Source organism: Dendrobates tinctorius, unplaced genomic scaffold (assembly GCF_039654945.1).
Source record: "Dendrobates tinctorius isolate UK_male_01 unplaced genomic scaffold, ASM3965494v1 ptg000019l, whole genome shotgun sequence".
In the NCBI taxonomy this organism is placed as follows: domain Eukaryota; kingdom Metazoa; phylum Chordata; class Amphibia; order Anura; family Dendrobatidae; genus Dendrobates; species Dendrobates tinctorius.
The window spans coordinates 47594661-47613241 of record NW_027361687.1 but is presented as its reverse complement, the minus strand read 5'-3'; the positions used below and the strand labels follow the sequence as shown (position 1 = coordinate 47613241).

At 44.3% G+C, this 18581-nt stretch overlaps 1 protein-coding gene across 1 annotated transcript; it reads left to right on the top strand.

Annotated features, from left to right (window-relative positions):
• The first annotated feature begins 2125 nt into the window (after positions 1–2125).
• Positions 2126–17806, top strand: SLAMF8 (SLAM family member 8). The gene is made up of 5 exons (XM_073566638.1): positions 2126–2468; positions 12230–12556; positions 12659–12952; positions 13866–13991; positions 17265–17806. Exons 1-5 carry the CDS (start codon positions 2366–2368, stop codon positions 17402–17404), a joined length of 990 nt encoding a protein of 329 aa, XP_073422739.1. The 5' UTR covers positions 2126–2365; the 3' UTR covers positions 17405–17806.
• Positions 17807–18581: the final 775 nt, after the last annotated feature.

Genomic DNA, 18581 nt, shown 5'->3' with positions numbered 1-18581 from the left:
ATACCTGACAGGAGCCCATACAGTCTGTATCTACAATAATATATACCTGACAGGAGCCCGTACAGTCTATATGTACAATAATATATACCTGACAGGAGCCCGTACAGTTGTGTATCTACAGTAATATATACCTGACAGGAGCCCGTACAGCCTGTATCTACAGTAATATATACCTGACAGGAGTCCGTACAGTCTGTATTTACAATAATATATACCTGACAGGAGCCCGTACAGTTGTGTATCTACAGTAATATATACCTGATAGGAGCCCGTACAGCCTGCATCTACAGTAATATATACCTGACTGGAGCCCGTACAGTCTATATCTACAATTATATATACCTGACAGGAGCCCATACAGTCTATATCTACAATAATATATACCTGACAGGAGCCCATACAGTCTATATCTGCAATTATATATACCTGACAGGAGCTCATACAGTTTATATCTGCAATAATATATACCTGACAGGAACCCATACAGTCTATATCTACAATAATATATACTTGACAGGAGCCCATACAGTCTATATCTACAATAATATATACTTGACAGGAGCCCATACAGTCTATATCTACAATAATATATACCTGACAGGAGCCCATACAGTTTATATCTACAATAATATATACCTGACAGGAGCCCATACAGTCTATATCTACAATAATATATACCTGACAGGAGCCCATACAGTTTATATCTACAATAATATATACCTGACAGGAGCCCGTACAGTCTATATCTACAATAATATATACCTGACAGGAGCCCGTACAGTCTATATCTACAATAATATATACCTGACAGGAGCCCGTACAGTCTATATCTACAATAATATATACCTGACAAGAGCCCATACAGTCTGTATCTACAATAATATATACCTGACAGGAGCCCGTACAGTATATATCTACAATAATATATACCCGACAAGAGCCCGTACAGTCTATATCTACAATAATATATCTGACAGGAGCCCATACAGTCTGTATCTACAATAATATATACCCGACAAGAGCCCGTACAGTCTGTATCTACAATAATATATACTTGACAGGAGCCCGTACAGTCCATATCTACAATAATATATACCTGACAGGAGCCCATACAGTCTGTATCTATAATAATATATACCTGACATTTATACTCACCTTTCTTCCCCGTGTCCAGCGGTGAACTGCTCTGGTCGTGTCGGATTATGCGAGCTGCCGCATAGATTAACATTGGTCCGAGTGCTATGCGATTTTTTATCGCATAGCACTCGTCCGTATTTCTCTCTAGTGTGACGCCGGCCTGTTACACTCTTCAGGGAACCTTGGACTGGCATAGTGATTTAAGCTCCGGCTGAGTAAGTGTACTGTATAAGGGAATTCAATCTGTTTCTTCCATATACTAAGTTCTACTTTATCTGCTGTTTGAGTTAAGTCTCTTTTGGGATTTCTGCCTTAGTTTCAGTTTGTGACCCACTGGATGGATCTTATTCGGACCTCTGATCATTATAGCCATCTTGAACTTTCCTCTCTTTCAGCCATGTTCCTTGGTGGCTGTATCCACCTCTGCATGTAGACATCAGGTGACATTCCCTTCTCTTATATCATCTGCTGGTTAATCATTTATGGTTCCCCAGCTCAGGTTTCACATCTGGTAGAACAATCTGCACAATTCCGCATGCTCTACAAAACCAGATATATGGGAGTAGTAATCCCCTGTCTAACTCCAACCTGTTTAAAAGTACACTCACATCAATCTACCTGTATGCCTTAAGCTTTCCCTTGCGAACCTGAAATGACTGAAAACAGAGATCAAAAGAACTCAGTTGCATGTCATTGATGGCCTACACGTAAGTCCTGTCACCAATGTAAGGTTTTGACCCTCTGACACTCATAGTTATTAGATATAAGGAGCCTTTGTTCTTTTACTGCAGTGCTGGATATAGCGCCCCTCTTGTCTCTGTGGCTGTATCTGATACTGCAGCTCAACCAAAGCTTGGTATCTTACACATGCACTATTAAAACAGGACACATGCAAAGAATGCAAAAGTGAAAGTTGCTGGATAACTCTTTACCTTTATTCATTTCATGGGACCGACCTTTAGCACAAGGGACGGCGTAGAATATATTAGTCAGGAAAGCTCTTGTATATGATAGGTCCTCTTTAAGTAAAATATGTTGGATTTTTTTGTACATTTTTGGACCTTTGTCAATAACCACAAGTGGAGTTCCCCTATTCAGGTTTGACCTATCTGCCGGTCATGAGTTAGTAGAAAAGCTGGGGGAAGCTGGGAATCTCCTTCTGCACGCGTCTCCTGTGATCAGAGGGGATTTTTGAGAGTAAATTGAAACTATTGGACGATTGAGAGGAATGGTCAGTAGCCATGAAGCCCCAGATCTGGTCACAAGCAGAACATCTATGACCACGAGGATGGACCAGTCGCTGCTGTCACTGATTTTGATTTTGCAAGTCGGTAAGTGAAATTGAGTGTTACAAGCTCATTTTGAGAAATTTAGGAGTCATATTACACATATCTGAGAGCAGAGAACAGCTGAATATAGTTAGGACCTCATAGAAATCCAGGAACCAGGCAGCCTCCTTTTTGGTAACTTTGTAAGGAGGTGGTGGGGACCCTCATTTACCTCCTATCTCTTATAAGCCGGGCATGTGCACCCCATGCGGTACCCTGATGATGTACCTATGTACTAATGTATTGATGTTTTATAAATGTATGTTCTGTGTTTGTAAACCTGTTACTGTGCTGTGTAAACTGCACTATGTTCATATGATTAGACTAGGGATAGAAGGGGTTAAACAGGGGGGCTGGTTTATGTGGAGAATGAGGAACTTACGGGACTGGCCGCGCCCAAACCGGAAACGGAAGGAGCTCGGAAAACCCTGGAGGCTGCCCTGAGGGGGATTGTTGCAGCCGTGATCACCGGCTCCTGCGGCCGCGCTAGAGGATTGTCACTGGATGCAACGGCGGTGAGTAAGGAGTTCCCGCCTGACCGACCTGTCACCTCAACCCCTGCTCCATCACCTCCTGTGGCCCCGCCATCCTCTCTGGTCGCATCCTGTCTCACGACTACACCGTTGTCCCCATTGTTGATGGCACCTGTGTCTTCTCGGCCCGCGCCTCTTCTGTCTTGCACCAGCGGCGCGTATGTGGAGGAGCCCCAGGTGCCCATTGCTGGAGAGGCTCAGTGGATCCAGAGTGGGATTAAAGAAAAGAAGCTGCGAGAACACCGCATTGTCAAGGAACTGCAGCGCCCTGGCAGGGAAGCTATAGCTGGACGGATGACCAGCGGTGTGATTCAGCATTTCGATTCTACGCAGGGCTACAGCTTTATCCTGGAGACCAGTGTAAAGGTCGGTCAGGGCAGCAGTAGTCATGGCTGAGCTTCTAGGGCAGGGGTGGGCAATTCATTTTCCCAAGGGGCCACATGAGACCATGACTGTTGTAGAGGGCCGAACTAATAGCTTGAAATTAATTCTACTCAATATTAATTTATTAATATTAATTGTATCACTTAATATTCAGCAGAATTAAGTATGCTGACACCCCCTACATATCTTTAACCCCCCCAACAGCCCCTTATATGCAGCATCAGCCTGACACAGCCTACACTCTCTGAAGAAGTTATGTCACTTATGCATGTTATGTAAATAAAAGCTTATAACCTGGCATTAAATTCATCCATTGGTTGTATAAATTATTATTTTGAAAGCTGAAACCCTCCGAAATGTGGTTTAGGTTAAGAAAATAAATTGGCATCAATGCAGAAATATTGATCATTTAATGGACACAGAATGGTCAGATTTTGGCAAGACAAAAGTTTTGTCACCTGGTCATATAATGCACCCAATCCTAGTTTACAGCCTCGCCTGTGCTCAGTAAATGATTGGTTAATTAGTGGGTTTGTATAAAAAGAAACCCAGCACCCCAGACCTTCACTTGAGCTGCAACTTGAGCTCTGACATGTCAAAAATCCACCCTGCGACCAAAGCCTGAATTATCAAGAGGCTGAAGACAAGATCCACTGCAGAGGTGGGTGGCACCTTTAATGTGTCTCAAGTACAAAGAATTAAAAAAAGATTCAAAGAGACTGGAGATCTTTTTGAGAAGCAGAGGTCCAGCAGACCCCACAAGACAACTGCTCAGGAGGAACGCGTTGGTAAGAAAATCCAAAGCAAGCCCCTCTTCCATTGCAGCAGAGCTCCAACAGGCCTGGTCACCTCAAGTCCCTGTGTCAACTAGAACAGTTTGTAGGATTCTGTCTCGAAATGGCCTCCATGGTCGAATCAGTGCTCAGAAGCCAGCGCTAAACAAAAGGCAAATAAAAAACCGTGTGGCATTTGCAAAATCCCACAGCCTGATAAACAGATGGACCCTGGAAAAGTGGCAGAAGGTGGATTTTTCTGATGAATCTTTAGTAGAATCTTTAGTAGAATTACACCACAGCTGCCGCAAATACTGCAGGAGACCTACTGGAGCCTGTATGGATCCAAAATACACCCAGAAAACAGTAAATTTGGTGGTGGAAGGATCATGGTCTGGGGTTACATTCAGTATGGGGGTGTGCAAAACATTTGCAAGGTGGAAGGCAATATCAATAGCCTAAAATATCAATAAGTATTAGCTACCTCTTATATTCCAAATTATAAAAAGGGTCAAATTCTCCAGCAGGATGGTGCTCCATCTCATACATCCATCTCTACAACAAAGTTCCTCCAGGCAAAAAGATCAAGGTGCTCAAGGACTGGCCAGCCCAGTCACCAGACATGAACATCATTGAGCATGTTTGGGGTAGGATGAAAGAGAAAGCTTGGAAGACATAACCAAAGAATATAGATGATCTCTTGAGGCATGTAAGACTGCATTCTTTGCTATTCCTGATGACTTCATTAATAAATTGTATGAATCATTGTTGAACCACATGGATGCAGTCCTTTAAGCTCATGGAAGTCATACAAAATATTAAATGTGACTCTAATAGCACCACAACTTCATTCACCAATTATGTTATGCAACATATATTTGTATTTTAAGTTAATTATTTGTTTGGATATCACATTACTTTCTGTGGCCGACAAAACTTTTGTCTTGCCAAAATCTGACCATTCTGTGTCCATTAAATGATCAATATTTCTGCATTGATGCCAATTTATTTTCTTAACCTAAACCACATTTCAGAGGGTTTCAGCTTTCAAAAGAATAATTTTTACAACCAAATGGATGAAGTTAACGTCAGGTTATAAGCTTTTATTTACATAACATGGATAAGCGACATAACTTCTGTCAGGGAGTGTACTACATATGTGGCATGAGCCCCACACAGCCTCCTCCATATGCGGCATGAGCCCCACACAGCCTCCCTCATATGCGGCATGAGCCTCACACAGCCTCCCCATATACCGCATGAGCCCCACACAGCCTCCCCATATACAGCATGAGCCCCACACAGCCTCCCTATATACGGCATGAGCCCTACACAGCCTCCCTATATATGGCATGAGCCTCACACAGCCTCCCTATATACAGCTTGAGCACCACACAGCCTCCCTATATACATCAAGAGCCCCATAAAGCCTCCCCATGTACAGCATGAGCCCCACACAGCCTCCCCATGTATAGCATGAGCCCCACACAGCCTCCCCATGTACAGCATGAGCCCCACACAGCCTCCCAATATAAAGCAATGAGCCCTACACAGCCTCCCCATGTACTGCATGAGCCCCAGTTTCCTCATATACTGCATGAAGCCCCACACGGCCTCCCCATATACTGCATGAGCTCCACACAGCCTTCTTTTATACAGCATGAGCCCTACAGTCTCTCCACATACTGAATGAAGCCCCACACAGCCTCCCATATACTCCATAGCCTCCCCATATATGGACTGAGCCCCTTACAGCCTCCCTATATATTGCATGAGCTCCAAACGGCCTCACTATATACTGCATGAGCCCCACACAGCCTCCCTATATATTGCATGAGCTCCAAATGGCCTCACTATACAGTATACTGCATGAGCCCCACACAGCCTTCCCATATTCTGCATGACAGTATACAGCCTTCCCATAGCCTCCCCATGTGCTGCATGTCACCCCCATAGAATCCCCATGTGCTGCATGTCACCCCCATAGAATCCGCATGTGCTGCATGTCACCCCCATAGAATCCCCATGTGCTGCACGTCACCCCCATAGAATCCCCATGTGCTGCACGTCACCCCCATAGAATCCCCATGTGCTGTACGTCACTCCCATAGAATCCCCATGTGCTTTACGTCACCCCCATAGAATCCCCATGTGCAGTACGTCACCCCCATAGAATCCCAATGTTCACCCCCATATTCATACACATGAAAAAGAAAACACCACATACTCACCACATACTCACCATGGTTCCGTTCCCAGGCGCTCTGCTTCTGCCTCCGGTGCGCTGACTCTCAGGTGGTACACAGCTGGCCCGATGAAATGACGTCATCGCCGTCAGCTATTTCACATGCTGATTGCGGGAGACAGCGAGCGGGCAGGCACGGTGCGGCCCACGGACCTCAGGTTTCCAGCCCCACAGCTGTCTTGGTCAGGTCTGTTCTAGGGGATTGTTTAGCCTGGCCTCCCTCTACAGGAAAACGGTACCTCTCATTTTGCATGGTACGGCCAGTACTCACTGTGCTGTCAGTGTCCCCTCTGCTGCGCTGGGATATGGATCTTTCCAGTTCACAATGAATGGAGACACAGTCCAGGGCAACTCTTAACTGTACGGTTTTATTCACTTCAGGACACAGCACATCCAAGTAGTTTCCAGCATTTCTATCATAGTATGAACAGCACATCACTTTATATTTCCCTTCACTGTTTACTTCGTCACTAAGTGGTTCCATGGGTCGGGGAGTCCTATACGGCCCCTCAGCATTCTCCTCATACATCATCACTATGGTGAAGCATTCTCCTGCCCGCTTCGCCCCGAACAAAAGAGATTCAGCACACTGAGCTATATGCCACATCTGGAGCAACCTGCCTGTTCACTTTTACGGTGACCTTTCTGCCTTCCTTTGCTTCTTTCCTTCTTCCCTCTCTTTCTCTATACTGAGGGATAGGCTGTACCTCACTCTTCCCTGTGTACACTGGATAGGCTTGGTACACACTTGAACATTGCTGGGATAGTGGGCAGCCCGGCCTATAGCTCACCCGAACACCTAAGGAGCTCCCTTGCACCAACTGGGCTCTTTCAGCTCCCTAGCCCGACTCACTCAAAACAGGAAGCTTTCCTACCTTACTCCCCAGCAAACCCCTCCTTTGAGTTTATCTATTTACAGGGTGACTTATACTAAAGAACTAGTGTCTATGTAAGGGAGAAACAATTCGTCCGGATGCAGTGAGTAACCGGAGACAGAGAAGGGATTAACAAGAATTTAGTGAACAATCAATAACAGTGATACTCCACACAGGGAGGTAAAGGTAAAGAAAAAAGAATATATAAGATAAACAGAACTCTTATCAGTTGGAGTTCTGGCAAGGGGAAGGCTGGAATATCTCCCGGCGGCGTCTCAAACGATGCACAAAGTCTCTGGCTCTGCTGCGAAGAAACAAATAACACTGCCGCCCGACAGTGACAAAGGATTCAGTCCTCTTTGCCTTGGGTATGCTGGAACGTAGAAACAGTTCTTTGTGGGGATGCCTCAGAAATGGTGTAGGGCACGGGTCGCAAGCACGTGCACAAGTCGCAACAGTTCGCAGTCTTTCGGAGTAGTCTTTAAACAGTTGTTCCGGTATCTCGGGTGAAGCAGGGGTATATAATGGTGCAGGTACAGACGGTAACTGAATAGCGTCAAGAGAAATCTCAACCGTCTTCTGTCACCTTCCCGCCAAGTCTGCCCCGTTCCTGCGCTCAGGTCTCATTTTGTACCCCATGCCCCCTGCTGTCTGACAGAAAGATCTCTCAGAGGACAACTCACCCATTAACAGTGGTGACAGCCCTGATAGTTCTGGCCTTAAAGGGCACTGCACACCACTGACTCCGTCTTGTCTCGCCTTCTTACATCTAGATTATATAGTACACTTTCCCTATTAGATACAGTGTGCAGCACAATCACAACATCACACTGGACATTATATATACATATCAAAGCAACATTAACACAACATCCTTTGTAACCCCTTACACCAGCACTGGGGATAAGGTCTATGTTAATGCCGGGTTGATTAGTTTTAACGGTCCCCTTCATTTATGGGACCATGTCACCTTCATCAAGGAGCAAGGACTCCGAGGGCCATATGCGGTGGCTGTGAGAATTGCCTCCAATCCCGATGAAGGACCACCTCAGGAGGCTCAGTGTTGTGAGCAGCCGACTGTGACGGTCACAGCTTCTGCCGCTGGGCAGGAGGAAGCGACGCCTGGACAAAATATGGCAGCCACCGGGGAGTCACCGGAGCAGGTGACTCTGGGAGCCATGGGGCCACTGCTGGAGGGGGTGCGGAGCAGGAGAAATAGTGGAGACTCCTCCTCCAGCAGATCCTCGTCCCATACTTACATTGTGTTACAGGGTTCACATACGGCCCACTACACCAATCAGCGGCCATGTATTGACTAAAGCGGACTCTTGAAGATGTGGTGCCGGTTGCACCTGTTGGATCATAGAGACTGTTTCACGTCTCTAAAAGGGCAGTGAGCCCTGCATAGCACCAAGGACTAGGTGCCAGTGGTGGCAAATACGGTCACAGTGGAGCAATGTTGCTATTCCCCTCCCCCAAGTTTTAGTTGCACCTGTTGCACATCCCCTGCTGGATCACGGGGCTGAAACTCTTTGAGGGTTGGTTACAGTGGACTATGTGCATGGATGCCTAAGGAACTGGACTATTTTATCTCTGAATTTTGCCTTACTTTTAACCCTGGACTGGCCCCTGTTAAATGCAGCCCACCACTGTTTAAGGGCCCGTGATCCACTAAAAGGAGGAAGAGCTTTGTGCAGGAGGACTCAAGGAGCGAGCCGGATCAGGACTACATGGACCGTGGATAAGTTGGCTGTTGAGCCAGTGTATTTGTTTGCGGGTCCCAGGATCAAAGGGACCAGGGTCAGTCGGACCCTCACTAGGAGAATTTGAACCCTTGCTAACTTGATTGATGTTTTATACCTGCTGTTTTAAAGTTTAAACATGGCACCATGGTCGAGGATGACCATATTTTAAGAGGAGGGGTGTAAGGAGATGGCGTAGACCCTCATTTACCTCCTCTCTCCTATAAGCCGGGCATGTGTACCCCATGCGGTACCCTGATGATGTACCTATGTACTAATGTAATGATGTTTTATAAATGTATGTGCTGTGTTTGTAAACCTGTTACTGTGTTGTGTAAACTGCACTATGTTCATATGATTAGACTATGGATAGAAGGGGTTAAACAGGGGGGCTGGATTAGCAGCCTCAAAGAGGCAGGAAGTTCCTGTTCCCAGTCAGGGACTGGGCAAGCGTGCCCAGGTCAGGACGTTCTGCTTGCTCGGGAGCATAATATACCCCTGGAGGGGAGAAAGTGCTGCCAAGGACTGCCGGGCAGTGGGAACGGGCACTGGAACTGTGTGAGTGCCCACCAAAGGACTGTTTGCTCTCAGTAACCGGATGGGAGCTGATGAAGCTGCATCTTTGGATAGGGAAAGCGCAGGAAGTGTTATCTCCTTCCTTTATTTCATTGTTATTAAAAGTTTACCACTGTTGGAACCGAAGTGTGATGTGTGGTGCATCCAGAGGAATGCCGTTCCAGTATGGAGAGCAACTGTGTGTCAGAGTTAACCAACTGTGCCATAGGGCTAAGACTTGATCTGTCTTTTCATGTGCAAGGGGCCGGGGTGCTCACTGACTGTGACCTAGTGGACTCACCCATGACTGCCACCCTGTGCCACCTTGTTACAACTTTATTATTGTAACCAATGTGGTGGAACTCCTGTACCATGGTCCTAGGACAGACTGGAGGGGCATAACTAGGTGAACACCTGACTCTTGCCTAAAGCCCCTGATGGTGAGGTTAGACTTGGCTCCAGATGGGCACCAGGTACTACATTAGGACAGACCTCGGATGCACAGCAGCTGACTCCCAAGGGGACGGAAGCTGGAACGGCCCAGAAGGAAAGTTCAGCTGGTACAGGTAGGCACGGCAGGAACACATAGCAGATACTGGAAGACAGGTACAGGCAGAGACTGATAGGGACTGGCAGGTGCTGGCATATACAGGAGACCTGAGAACTAGCAAGCGTGCATCAACGCAGAGTGAACACATTGCTCAGACACCTCCCATCAGGCGCAGTTGCCTTAAATAATGTCTCTCAGCCATTAGCTTGGGACACTTTATGATGGTGCATGCTTTAAGAAGGATTGAGCAAGTGCATTCCTTAAACACAGAGTCAGGGGATCTGTGAGCTGTGTGCAGACCCCTGGAAGCAACAGGAGGAGGAAGTCTGGGATGGAGGAAGTGGCGTTGAGTGAGTTGGCATCCCCGACAGAGGAGAGAAGCATATAGGGATGCCAGCGATAGAATAAATACAGAAAAATCGCAACATTTTGGTCATACAGGACCTTTATCACCTCATAAAATAGTATCATCTTTCTTTTTATGGATTGATAAAAGCCCTGAGAGGCCAAAATGTTGTGATTTTTCTGCACTAAGAAATTTTCCAAAGTGAGAACGCCTGTATTTCTCTTTAATGCTACAACTTTGTGGAGTGTTGCACCAAACAAGCACAAACAACAGAGATGCATTGGACTCATCTATTGCAAGTATAGTTAGTAACTCTGTTGAGAGGTTGTGAACATCATTTTTTGTGGTTTATGACATGAGCCCAAGAGAGCTGGTCTTTTTGGTTTTGTTTTCTATGTAGAGTATCTACAATTTCTACTCTGAGAGGAAGTAACATCCTTACAAAGTTATGCAAACAACATTATAGTGTAGCAATAGTTGTTGTTGCTAATTCTGAATATGTTATTGTGGCCCCCATGGCCCACACCATGACTAAATTAAGACTTGCAATACCATCTGCGTGATGCAGATAAATATCAGAGACATGAATGCAACAGCGCCCCCAGCACCCTGACTTGGTATATTTACTAACCCTGTTTCATTTTTGCCACAGTAAACTTAGAATAAATAGTTTTAAATGCTAAATGATCCATTTAATGGACCTCTACAAACCAACTCTTGGTTAGCTAAGAAGTATGGAACAACATCTAAAGCCATTCCTAAATTTTACCCATTATTATGGAGCTGTGGGAGTTGTGTCCTCTTCTAGATCATACGCCAAAATTCAGGAGCACCAAAAATAGTAAATCCACATTGAGTTTGTAATAGAATTATAATGGGAAAAAATCTCTAAAGAGATGAATTGGAATACAAGTTGGCGTTCATGCAGTGTGTATGCATGTTCAGACTGGTAACTAAACAGACAGAACCCAAGATAAAAACATGATAAGCAAATACCCTACAGTGAATAAATAAAAAGCAATAGTGCATAAAAATAATATAGAATCCTTAGTTAACATTATTTAAAAATAAAAAAATCAAAAAGCCATCCCACCACGTCATAGTGACCCTATTCGGGACGGTCCTATCCTCTAATCTTAAACTATGAAGTGGTGAAATGGATTTTACATTTTTGGTGTGGCCTGCCTTTTTTAACTGAACATTATATTCATGTAGTTCCCCACTTCTGCATGTCCACAGTTCTTCTCCACCCTTACCCCCATGTACATCACTTGACAAATTATGTACATTTGACGTGGTGGGATGGCTTCTACATTTTTTGTAATCAAAATTATGTTTACTCAGTATCTTATATATTATTCTTATGCACTATTGCTATTCATTTATTTACTGCATGGTATTTGCTTATTATGTTTTATCTTGGGTTTTGAGAATTAGGATAGGGTTAATGTTTGCAGGCCTGGAAGTCACATAAGTAATAGTTAAGGCTCATAAAAACACACTGAAGCAAAGACTTGCTGAGAAGTTTGACTAAGCTTGGTTGATATAGTGAGTATATTTATTTATTGAATTATGTTATTTGCTAATTTTATGCACAGTATGCTTATATTCATAAAAGGCTATAAATAAATGGACATTCCAGGAAGTTTTGGAGAACACAAGCCTTCTTTTCTCACCGTCTTTAAACTTAATCTCAGAAATTTTGGAAGTTAGAACTTTTCCAACAAATGTATATATTTATAACTTTGTTGTTTTATACAGGTACCCTTTGTAGAATGGAAACAATTACCCAGATAATAGGACAGAGAGGAGGAGCCATACATCTGCCAGTCATTGTACCACCTGAATTCAATACCAGAGATGTCTTCTGGAGACACTTTTCCCCAACGGACCACTTAGTAGCTTCCTTTTCTAGAGGTTCTTTCGATACAACATATCAGTCTTGTTTTTACGGGAGAGTTCAGCTTCTTCACAACTTTACTTTGGTTATACTAAATCTAGAGCTGAAGGATATCGGGCTATTCACCAGCCAAATAGTGGACACTAATGGACGCATGAGACTTCATCAGTTCCACCTTACAGTCTATGGTGAGTGGTCAACTTGAAAGCTCTGGTCATAAATTGTATATGTTTGAATGATATTGACATCTATGTAATCACAAGCCTAAAAATCAATGTCCTTACTTCTAGAAATGGTAGTGAAGCCAGAGATTCAGGTGTACACTTCCAGAGGAACCATGGGTTGTTCCATGTTTTTGGCTTGTAATACCTCCACGGGAAGCAATGTGACATACAGCTGGATGACAGACAGTGGACAAGGTCAACCTTTCAATAGAACCTATTCGTTACACGATGATAGTCGCCTGCTTAATGTTTTCTTGACTCCAAGTGACCAAGAGGTTTCCTTCACATGTTTAGTAATGAACTTGGTCAGCCAAGAGGAAACCATCATAGCACCATGGACTTATTGCTCCTTAATACAAGGTAAAGTGAACAAGGTCTTGTTGCCCTTATCCTCCACAAAAAGTTAAAAACCCTCCTTTTGGTGCAGATACTAATATTTAGCAGACAGAAAGTGTTCCGATTCTTGTGTTTTTTAACTCGACATCCATTCTTATTGAGTTGGTTTTCTTCATCTGCATTCTGCCAGCCCTGTAAGTACTAGAACTTCATTTCCCTCACTTTCTAGGAGGCATTACTCTTTTCATTGCCTGTCCTTCCTTTGTTGTGTCCAAAGATCTACAGTTGTAAGGGCATCATGTGTCTCTTACACTGATAGTCCACATGGTGCTGGTGGTATTGGGGATTGGCATAGAAATGATGATAGTGCCAACAATGGGGTAAAAGGACCTGATTTTAATTCTTACTCCATAGATGTCATTTTTGTTAAATGCTTCTGACATACAGAGGGGCATGACGGAATAATCCAAGACATTTAAAACCAAACATGTCTCAACATATCCTGAGATGTCAATGAAGTGAGATTACCAACTTTAACTAAAAACAGGGTATCTTGATACTCTGCTGAGAGATGTTTATGCAATGTTAGTATATGCGGTCACCAATGGCTGTGATGTGAATTACTCAAGGGTTTTGCTAGCATGTCTCAATTTGGTAGTGAATTTGGGTTTTGAGAGATTGGAAGTTTTATATTTGAGGAAAGGTAATGGTGGAGAAATTGGGAGCAATACAACATGAGACCCTTAATAATGTTCTGGTTGAATGATTGTTCTTTCTCCCAAATCTTCTTCCATTGTACAGAAATATACGTTAGATGTCTTTCTGCAGTATACAATCTAAACTTTTCTTACATAAACCATATGAAGTTTTTGGCAAACTCTCTTAGAGGACATATATTTTATTTCTATACCTCACTTAGATCATTTTCTCCATACAGAACCAGACGCTCCTTCCTCCAGTGGTAAAGTCTTCTTAATTATTGGGATTTTTCTTCTGGTCTCATTTGCTTTCATGATGTTCTCAGTCTTCCTATTGACCAGAGTCTCGAATAAGAGAATCCCTGGTAGGTAACTCAAAACTTTTGTAACTCCGTAACTGGTGTGTTCCCATCAATATGCCGTAAATCTCTGAAATGGGATGACCCAATTAGATGCACATGTTTCTTACCGATATTAATCTGGACCTTTTGAATTTGAGCAGTGTTATGGATCATATGGGTCTCTCATATGTGAAGGGCTAAAATATGATCATACGAATAACTAAGTGAAGGATACATTGAACAGGTCAGACTTTTAATGCCATTGTGTTGAATAATTTCTGTTACTATGTCTAAAGAAATATCTAAAGAATTCAGAGCCATATCCTGGCTCCTGACCAAGATCTCTTCAAAGTCTTCTCTTATGCTGACCAGTCCATTCTGGGGAAAGCTCCTCTTTTACTGACAGTCCTATTCTAGGGAAGGATGTTTTTTTTTTGCTGAAAGGTCTATTCTGGGGAAGTTTGTTTTTCCACTGATAAGTCTCTTGTTGGGAAGTCTGTTTTTCTGCTGACAAGTCTCTTCTGAGGAAGGATCATTTTCCGCTGATAGTTCTCTTGTTGCGAAGACTCCTTTTATAGTGATAGGTCTCTTCCAGGGAAGGATCTTCTGTGGACAGGCCTGTTCTGGGAAACACTCTTCCGCAGTTACTTCTTTCACTGACAGTTCTCCAGGGAATATGGCAGATGGCTAGCACTCGACTAGTGTAATGAATAAACGGTGCTAGTGAAAGGGAGCCTCTGGTCCCGTAAATGTGAAGTCAATATAGAATCACTGCACACGTAAATTACGCTAAAGTGAGCTTTTTATTATTTAATTGACGGTGATGAAGTGACAGCTGTCGCTTCATCACCGTCAATTAAATAATAAAAAGCTCACTTTAGCATAATTTACGTGTGCAGTGATTCTATATTGACTTCACAGTTCTCCAGGGAAGACTCCCTTTCTGCAGACAGTTCTCTTCTAGGGAAAGCTTCTTTTCTGCCGACAGGTCTCTACGTGGGAAGGCTCTTCTTCTGCTGATAGGTCTCTTGTGTGGAAGGCTTTTCTTCTGCTGACAGGTCTCTTGTGTGGGGGGGGGAGGTTCTACTTCTGCTTTCAAATCTCTTCTGGGGAAGGCTCCTCTTCTTCTGCTGACAGGTCTCTTCCCAGGGAAGTCTCCTTTTTACGGACCAGTCTCTTCTAGAGAAGGCTCCTTTTTTTGCTGACAGGCCTCTTCTGCTGAAGGCTCCTCTCCTGCTGAGAGGTCTCTTCTGTGAAAGTCTCCTCTTTTGCTGAGTGTCATGATCCAGGACGGGATTTCGCTTTGACCAGTCCTGGTTAGACTATGGGTTAATTGTGCTGCCTCTCTCTGGCAGAAGGAGGCTATTTAGTGCTCACTGGACCTGGGTCCGGTGTCAGTTATACTCCTGCCCTCGGCTGAGTTAAGTGACCTCTTGTATACGTGTGCCTTGTGCCTGATAACTTGTTGCCTGCTTGGTTGTGATCTAGTTCTGTCCCTGTTACAAGTTCTGCCTGACCCTCTTGTACTGCACTACCTCTCGTGTATGACTCTCTGCTTGTGACCCGACTTCTCTCTGCTTGTCCCCCTTGGTACCACGTCGCCCTCTTGTGTATGACCTTTGGCTTTGTCTGACTACCTGTCTGTTTGTCCCTCCTGTACCTCGTTTGCCCGTACTGTTGTGACCTCCATTTTGCCTGACTCTGAGTTGTTGTATGGTGTCCTGTCATATCTGAAAGCAGGATGCTAAGCCCTGCCCCCTTGCAGTCACATGACCATAGGTCCTGTGCCAGCTTGCTCATTTTCAGTGTCCGCAGGTCCAGAATAACATTACGAAGGCCTAGGAGAAATTTAAATTTTTTGCGGACAAAAAATGATCCGTGGGTCCAGTGTTTCAGGTCGGGGATAAGGTATGGTTATCCACCAAAAATATAAGGCTCAAGGTCCCCTCTGCGAAGCTTGGACCCAAGTTTATAGGTCCCTATGAAATTACTGAAGCAGTTAACCTGGTGGCTTTTCGGTTGAGTCTCCCGCCATCTCTACGGATCCCTAATGTTTTCCATAAGGCCCTTTTGAAACCTGTGAGGTCCGGTTGGGAGGGATCATCATCTTCCCCGCCACCGGTTTTGGTAGACAGGTAGGCTGAGTACGAGGTGGAACGAATTGTCGACTCCAGGTTGGTCCGTCGTGCCCTTCAGTATTTGATACATTGGAAGGGCTACGGTCCTGAGGAACGCTCGTGGGTTCCTGCTCGATCAGTTCATGCGGATCGGTTGATCCGAGCCTTTCACGCCAAGTACCCTGAGAGACCTGGGGGTCCGGTGGCCCCCCATTGAGAGGAGGGTACTGTCATGATCCAGGACGGGATTTCGCTTTGACCCGTCCTGGTTAGACTATGGGTTAATTGTGCTGCCTCTCTCTGGCAGAAGGAGGCTATTTAGTGCTCACTGGACCTGGGTCCGGTGTCAGTTATACTCCTGCCCTCGGCTGAGTTAGTTGACCTTGTGCATACATGTGCCTTGTGCCTGATAATTTGTTGCCTGCTTGGTTGTGATCCGGTTCTGTCCTGTTACGAGTTCTGCCTGTCCCTCTTGTACTGTGCTACCTCTCGTGTATGACTGTCTGCTTGTGACCCGACTTCTCTCTGCTCGTCCCCTTGGTACCACGTCGCCCTCTTGTGTATGACCTTTGGCTTTGTCTGACTACTACTCGTCTGTTTGTCCCTCCTGTGCCTCGTTTGCCCGTACTGTTGTGACCTCCGTTTTGCCTGACTCTGAGTTGTTGTATGGTGTCCTGTCATATCTGAAAGCAGGATGCTAAGCCCCGCCCCCTTGCAGTCACATGACCATAGGTCCTGTGCCAGCTTGCTCATTTTCAGTGTCCGCAGGTCCCGTGCCTCTTTACTTTCCAGCTCTGACTGGACCCTGACACTATTAGCTTGAAGCACGCATTGTCACCTCTGCTGCCCTGCTCCCCAGGTATCTTTTAGCACTGCTTCTGTACTCAGGACACGCGCACTGGCTCTATGAGCAAGTATAGTGCGGTGTCTCTGACACTGAGTGGTTTCTTCTGGGGAAGTCTCCTCTTTTGCTTACAGGTTTCTTCTGGGAAAGACTCCTCTTCTGCTGACAGGTCTTTTCCATTGAAGGTGCCTCTTCTGCTGAGATGTCTTTTCCCACGGAAGACTCCCCTTTTGCTGACAGGTCTTTTCTGGGGAAGGGTCCTCTTCTGCTGAAAGGTCTCCTTCGTTGAAGGGTCCTCTTCTACAAAAAACAAAGTCTTGTTCTTTCTGCTCACAGGCAAAAATAACATCAATATTATAGAAGTAAAAGCTGATGAAGAAACACTGTCACAGCACAATGAAGAGACCGGAGGACAAGAAAATACAAGATTACAGAATTGTGATGAGATATTTCTAGAAAGAGAAACATCAGTGTAGGATAAAAGAGGACTAGGATGAAAAGAGACAGATCTGATGATAATCGCCTGCTCCATGATGTGACCCAGGATTACTGGCAGAGTGCTACATTCTATCATGTGATATTCTCAGCTAAACCAGTGTATTTGGGCCTGCTAGTGTGATACCTACTCCAGAGCCAGCGTATCCAAGCCTATAACATGTGATACTGTCTCAGAGAACCACACAGTTCTACATTCCATGCTTTAAATAGTTTTGGAAATAATTTTTGGACTTTTCTTGTGACAGTACAGTTGTATTGGAGGGTGTTTTATATTAAAATGTAACTTTATTTTTCTATATATATATATATGTTTATTTTTTTATTATTTGTATTTTTGTGTAAAGAGCAGAAAGATCAGGATAATAAATGGAGAAAGGTCATCGGCTTCATGGTGTTGTCAGCAATGGGAATTTGAGGAAGGGAACTACAGTAATTACACTGCAGCCAGCTTCTGACATCCTGCCCTCTAGTGGAAAAAGATGATATTTTGAAAGCAATTTTTCTCACATTTTCATCTCTTGAAGGTTTTTTTTTTTTAGGAAAGATTAGGAAACCACAATTAATAACTTGAGAATTACAACAATTTAGGGAGGTAAATAACATCAGAACAAGAAGCACCAGGATTAGGTGCAGATAAATAAGAGGTCCGTAGTAGTCAGAGGAATGTAGAAGACTTTTTGGATTGGAGTACAACATCTAAGTCTATAAGACCACCTCATCAATGGCGTTTCCTTCTGTTCATGGACATCACAACATCACCAAAGATGGGTTGGAAACCAGCTGAGGGGTCATGACGATATCTGCGAATTCGAAGAATGTGACCTGAGCCTTACATGAGCTTGACCTTCCTATAGTGAGGGGTTGTCCACCTTTGGGTACAATATTTTTTTAACTTAAATATATTCATTTGGGGCTACAAATCATTTTTATTAAAAATATTGCACATTTTGCATTTCCAGACCCTGTGTTTGGCTACACATTCAACTTTGACGTGGTCTGCGGTCACAAATCAGCTCAGAGTTGCAAACTCTTACATTGGACCATGACAGTGAACACAGTGATGATTTCTCAGTTAATTCATTTTGCAGACAGCAATAGACAATGCAACACATAGGCTATAGAAGGAAATTATTACGCTCACTAGGTGAGGACAAC

Excerpts from the sequence above, each read along its gene's own strand:
- SLAMF8 (XM_073566638.1), top strand. The coding sequence starts at position 2,366 with ATGGTCAGTAGCCATGAAGCCCCAGATCTGGTCACAAGCAGAACATCT. Across the intron at positions 2,469-12,229 it reads GATTTTGATTTTGCAAGTCG|GTACCCTTTGTAGAATGGAA; the intron begins GTAAGTGAAATT and ends TGTTTTATACAG. Across the intron at positions 13,992-17,264 it reads CTCGAATAAGAGAATCCCTG|GCAAAAATAACATCAATATT; the intron begins GTAGGTAACTCA and ends TTCTGCTCACAG.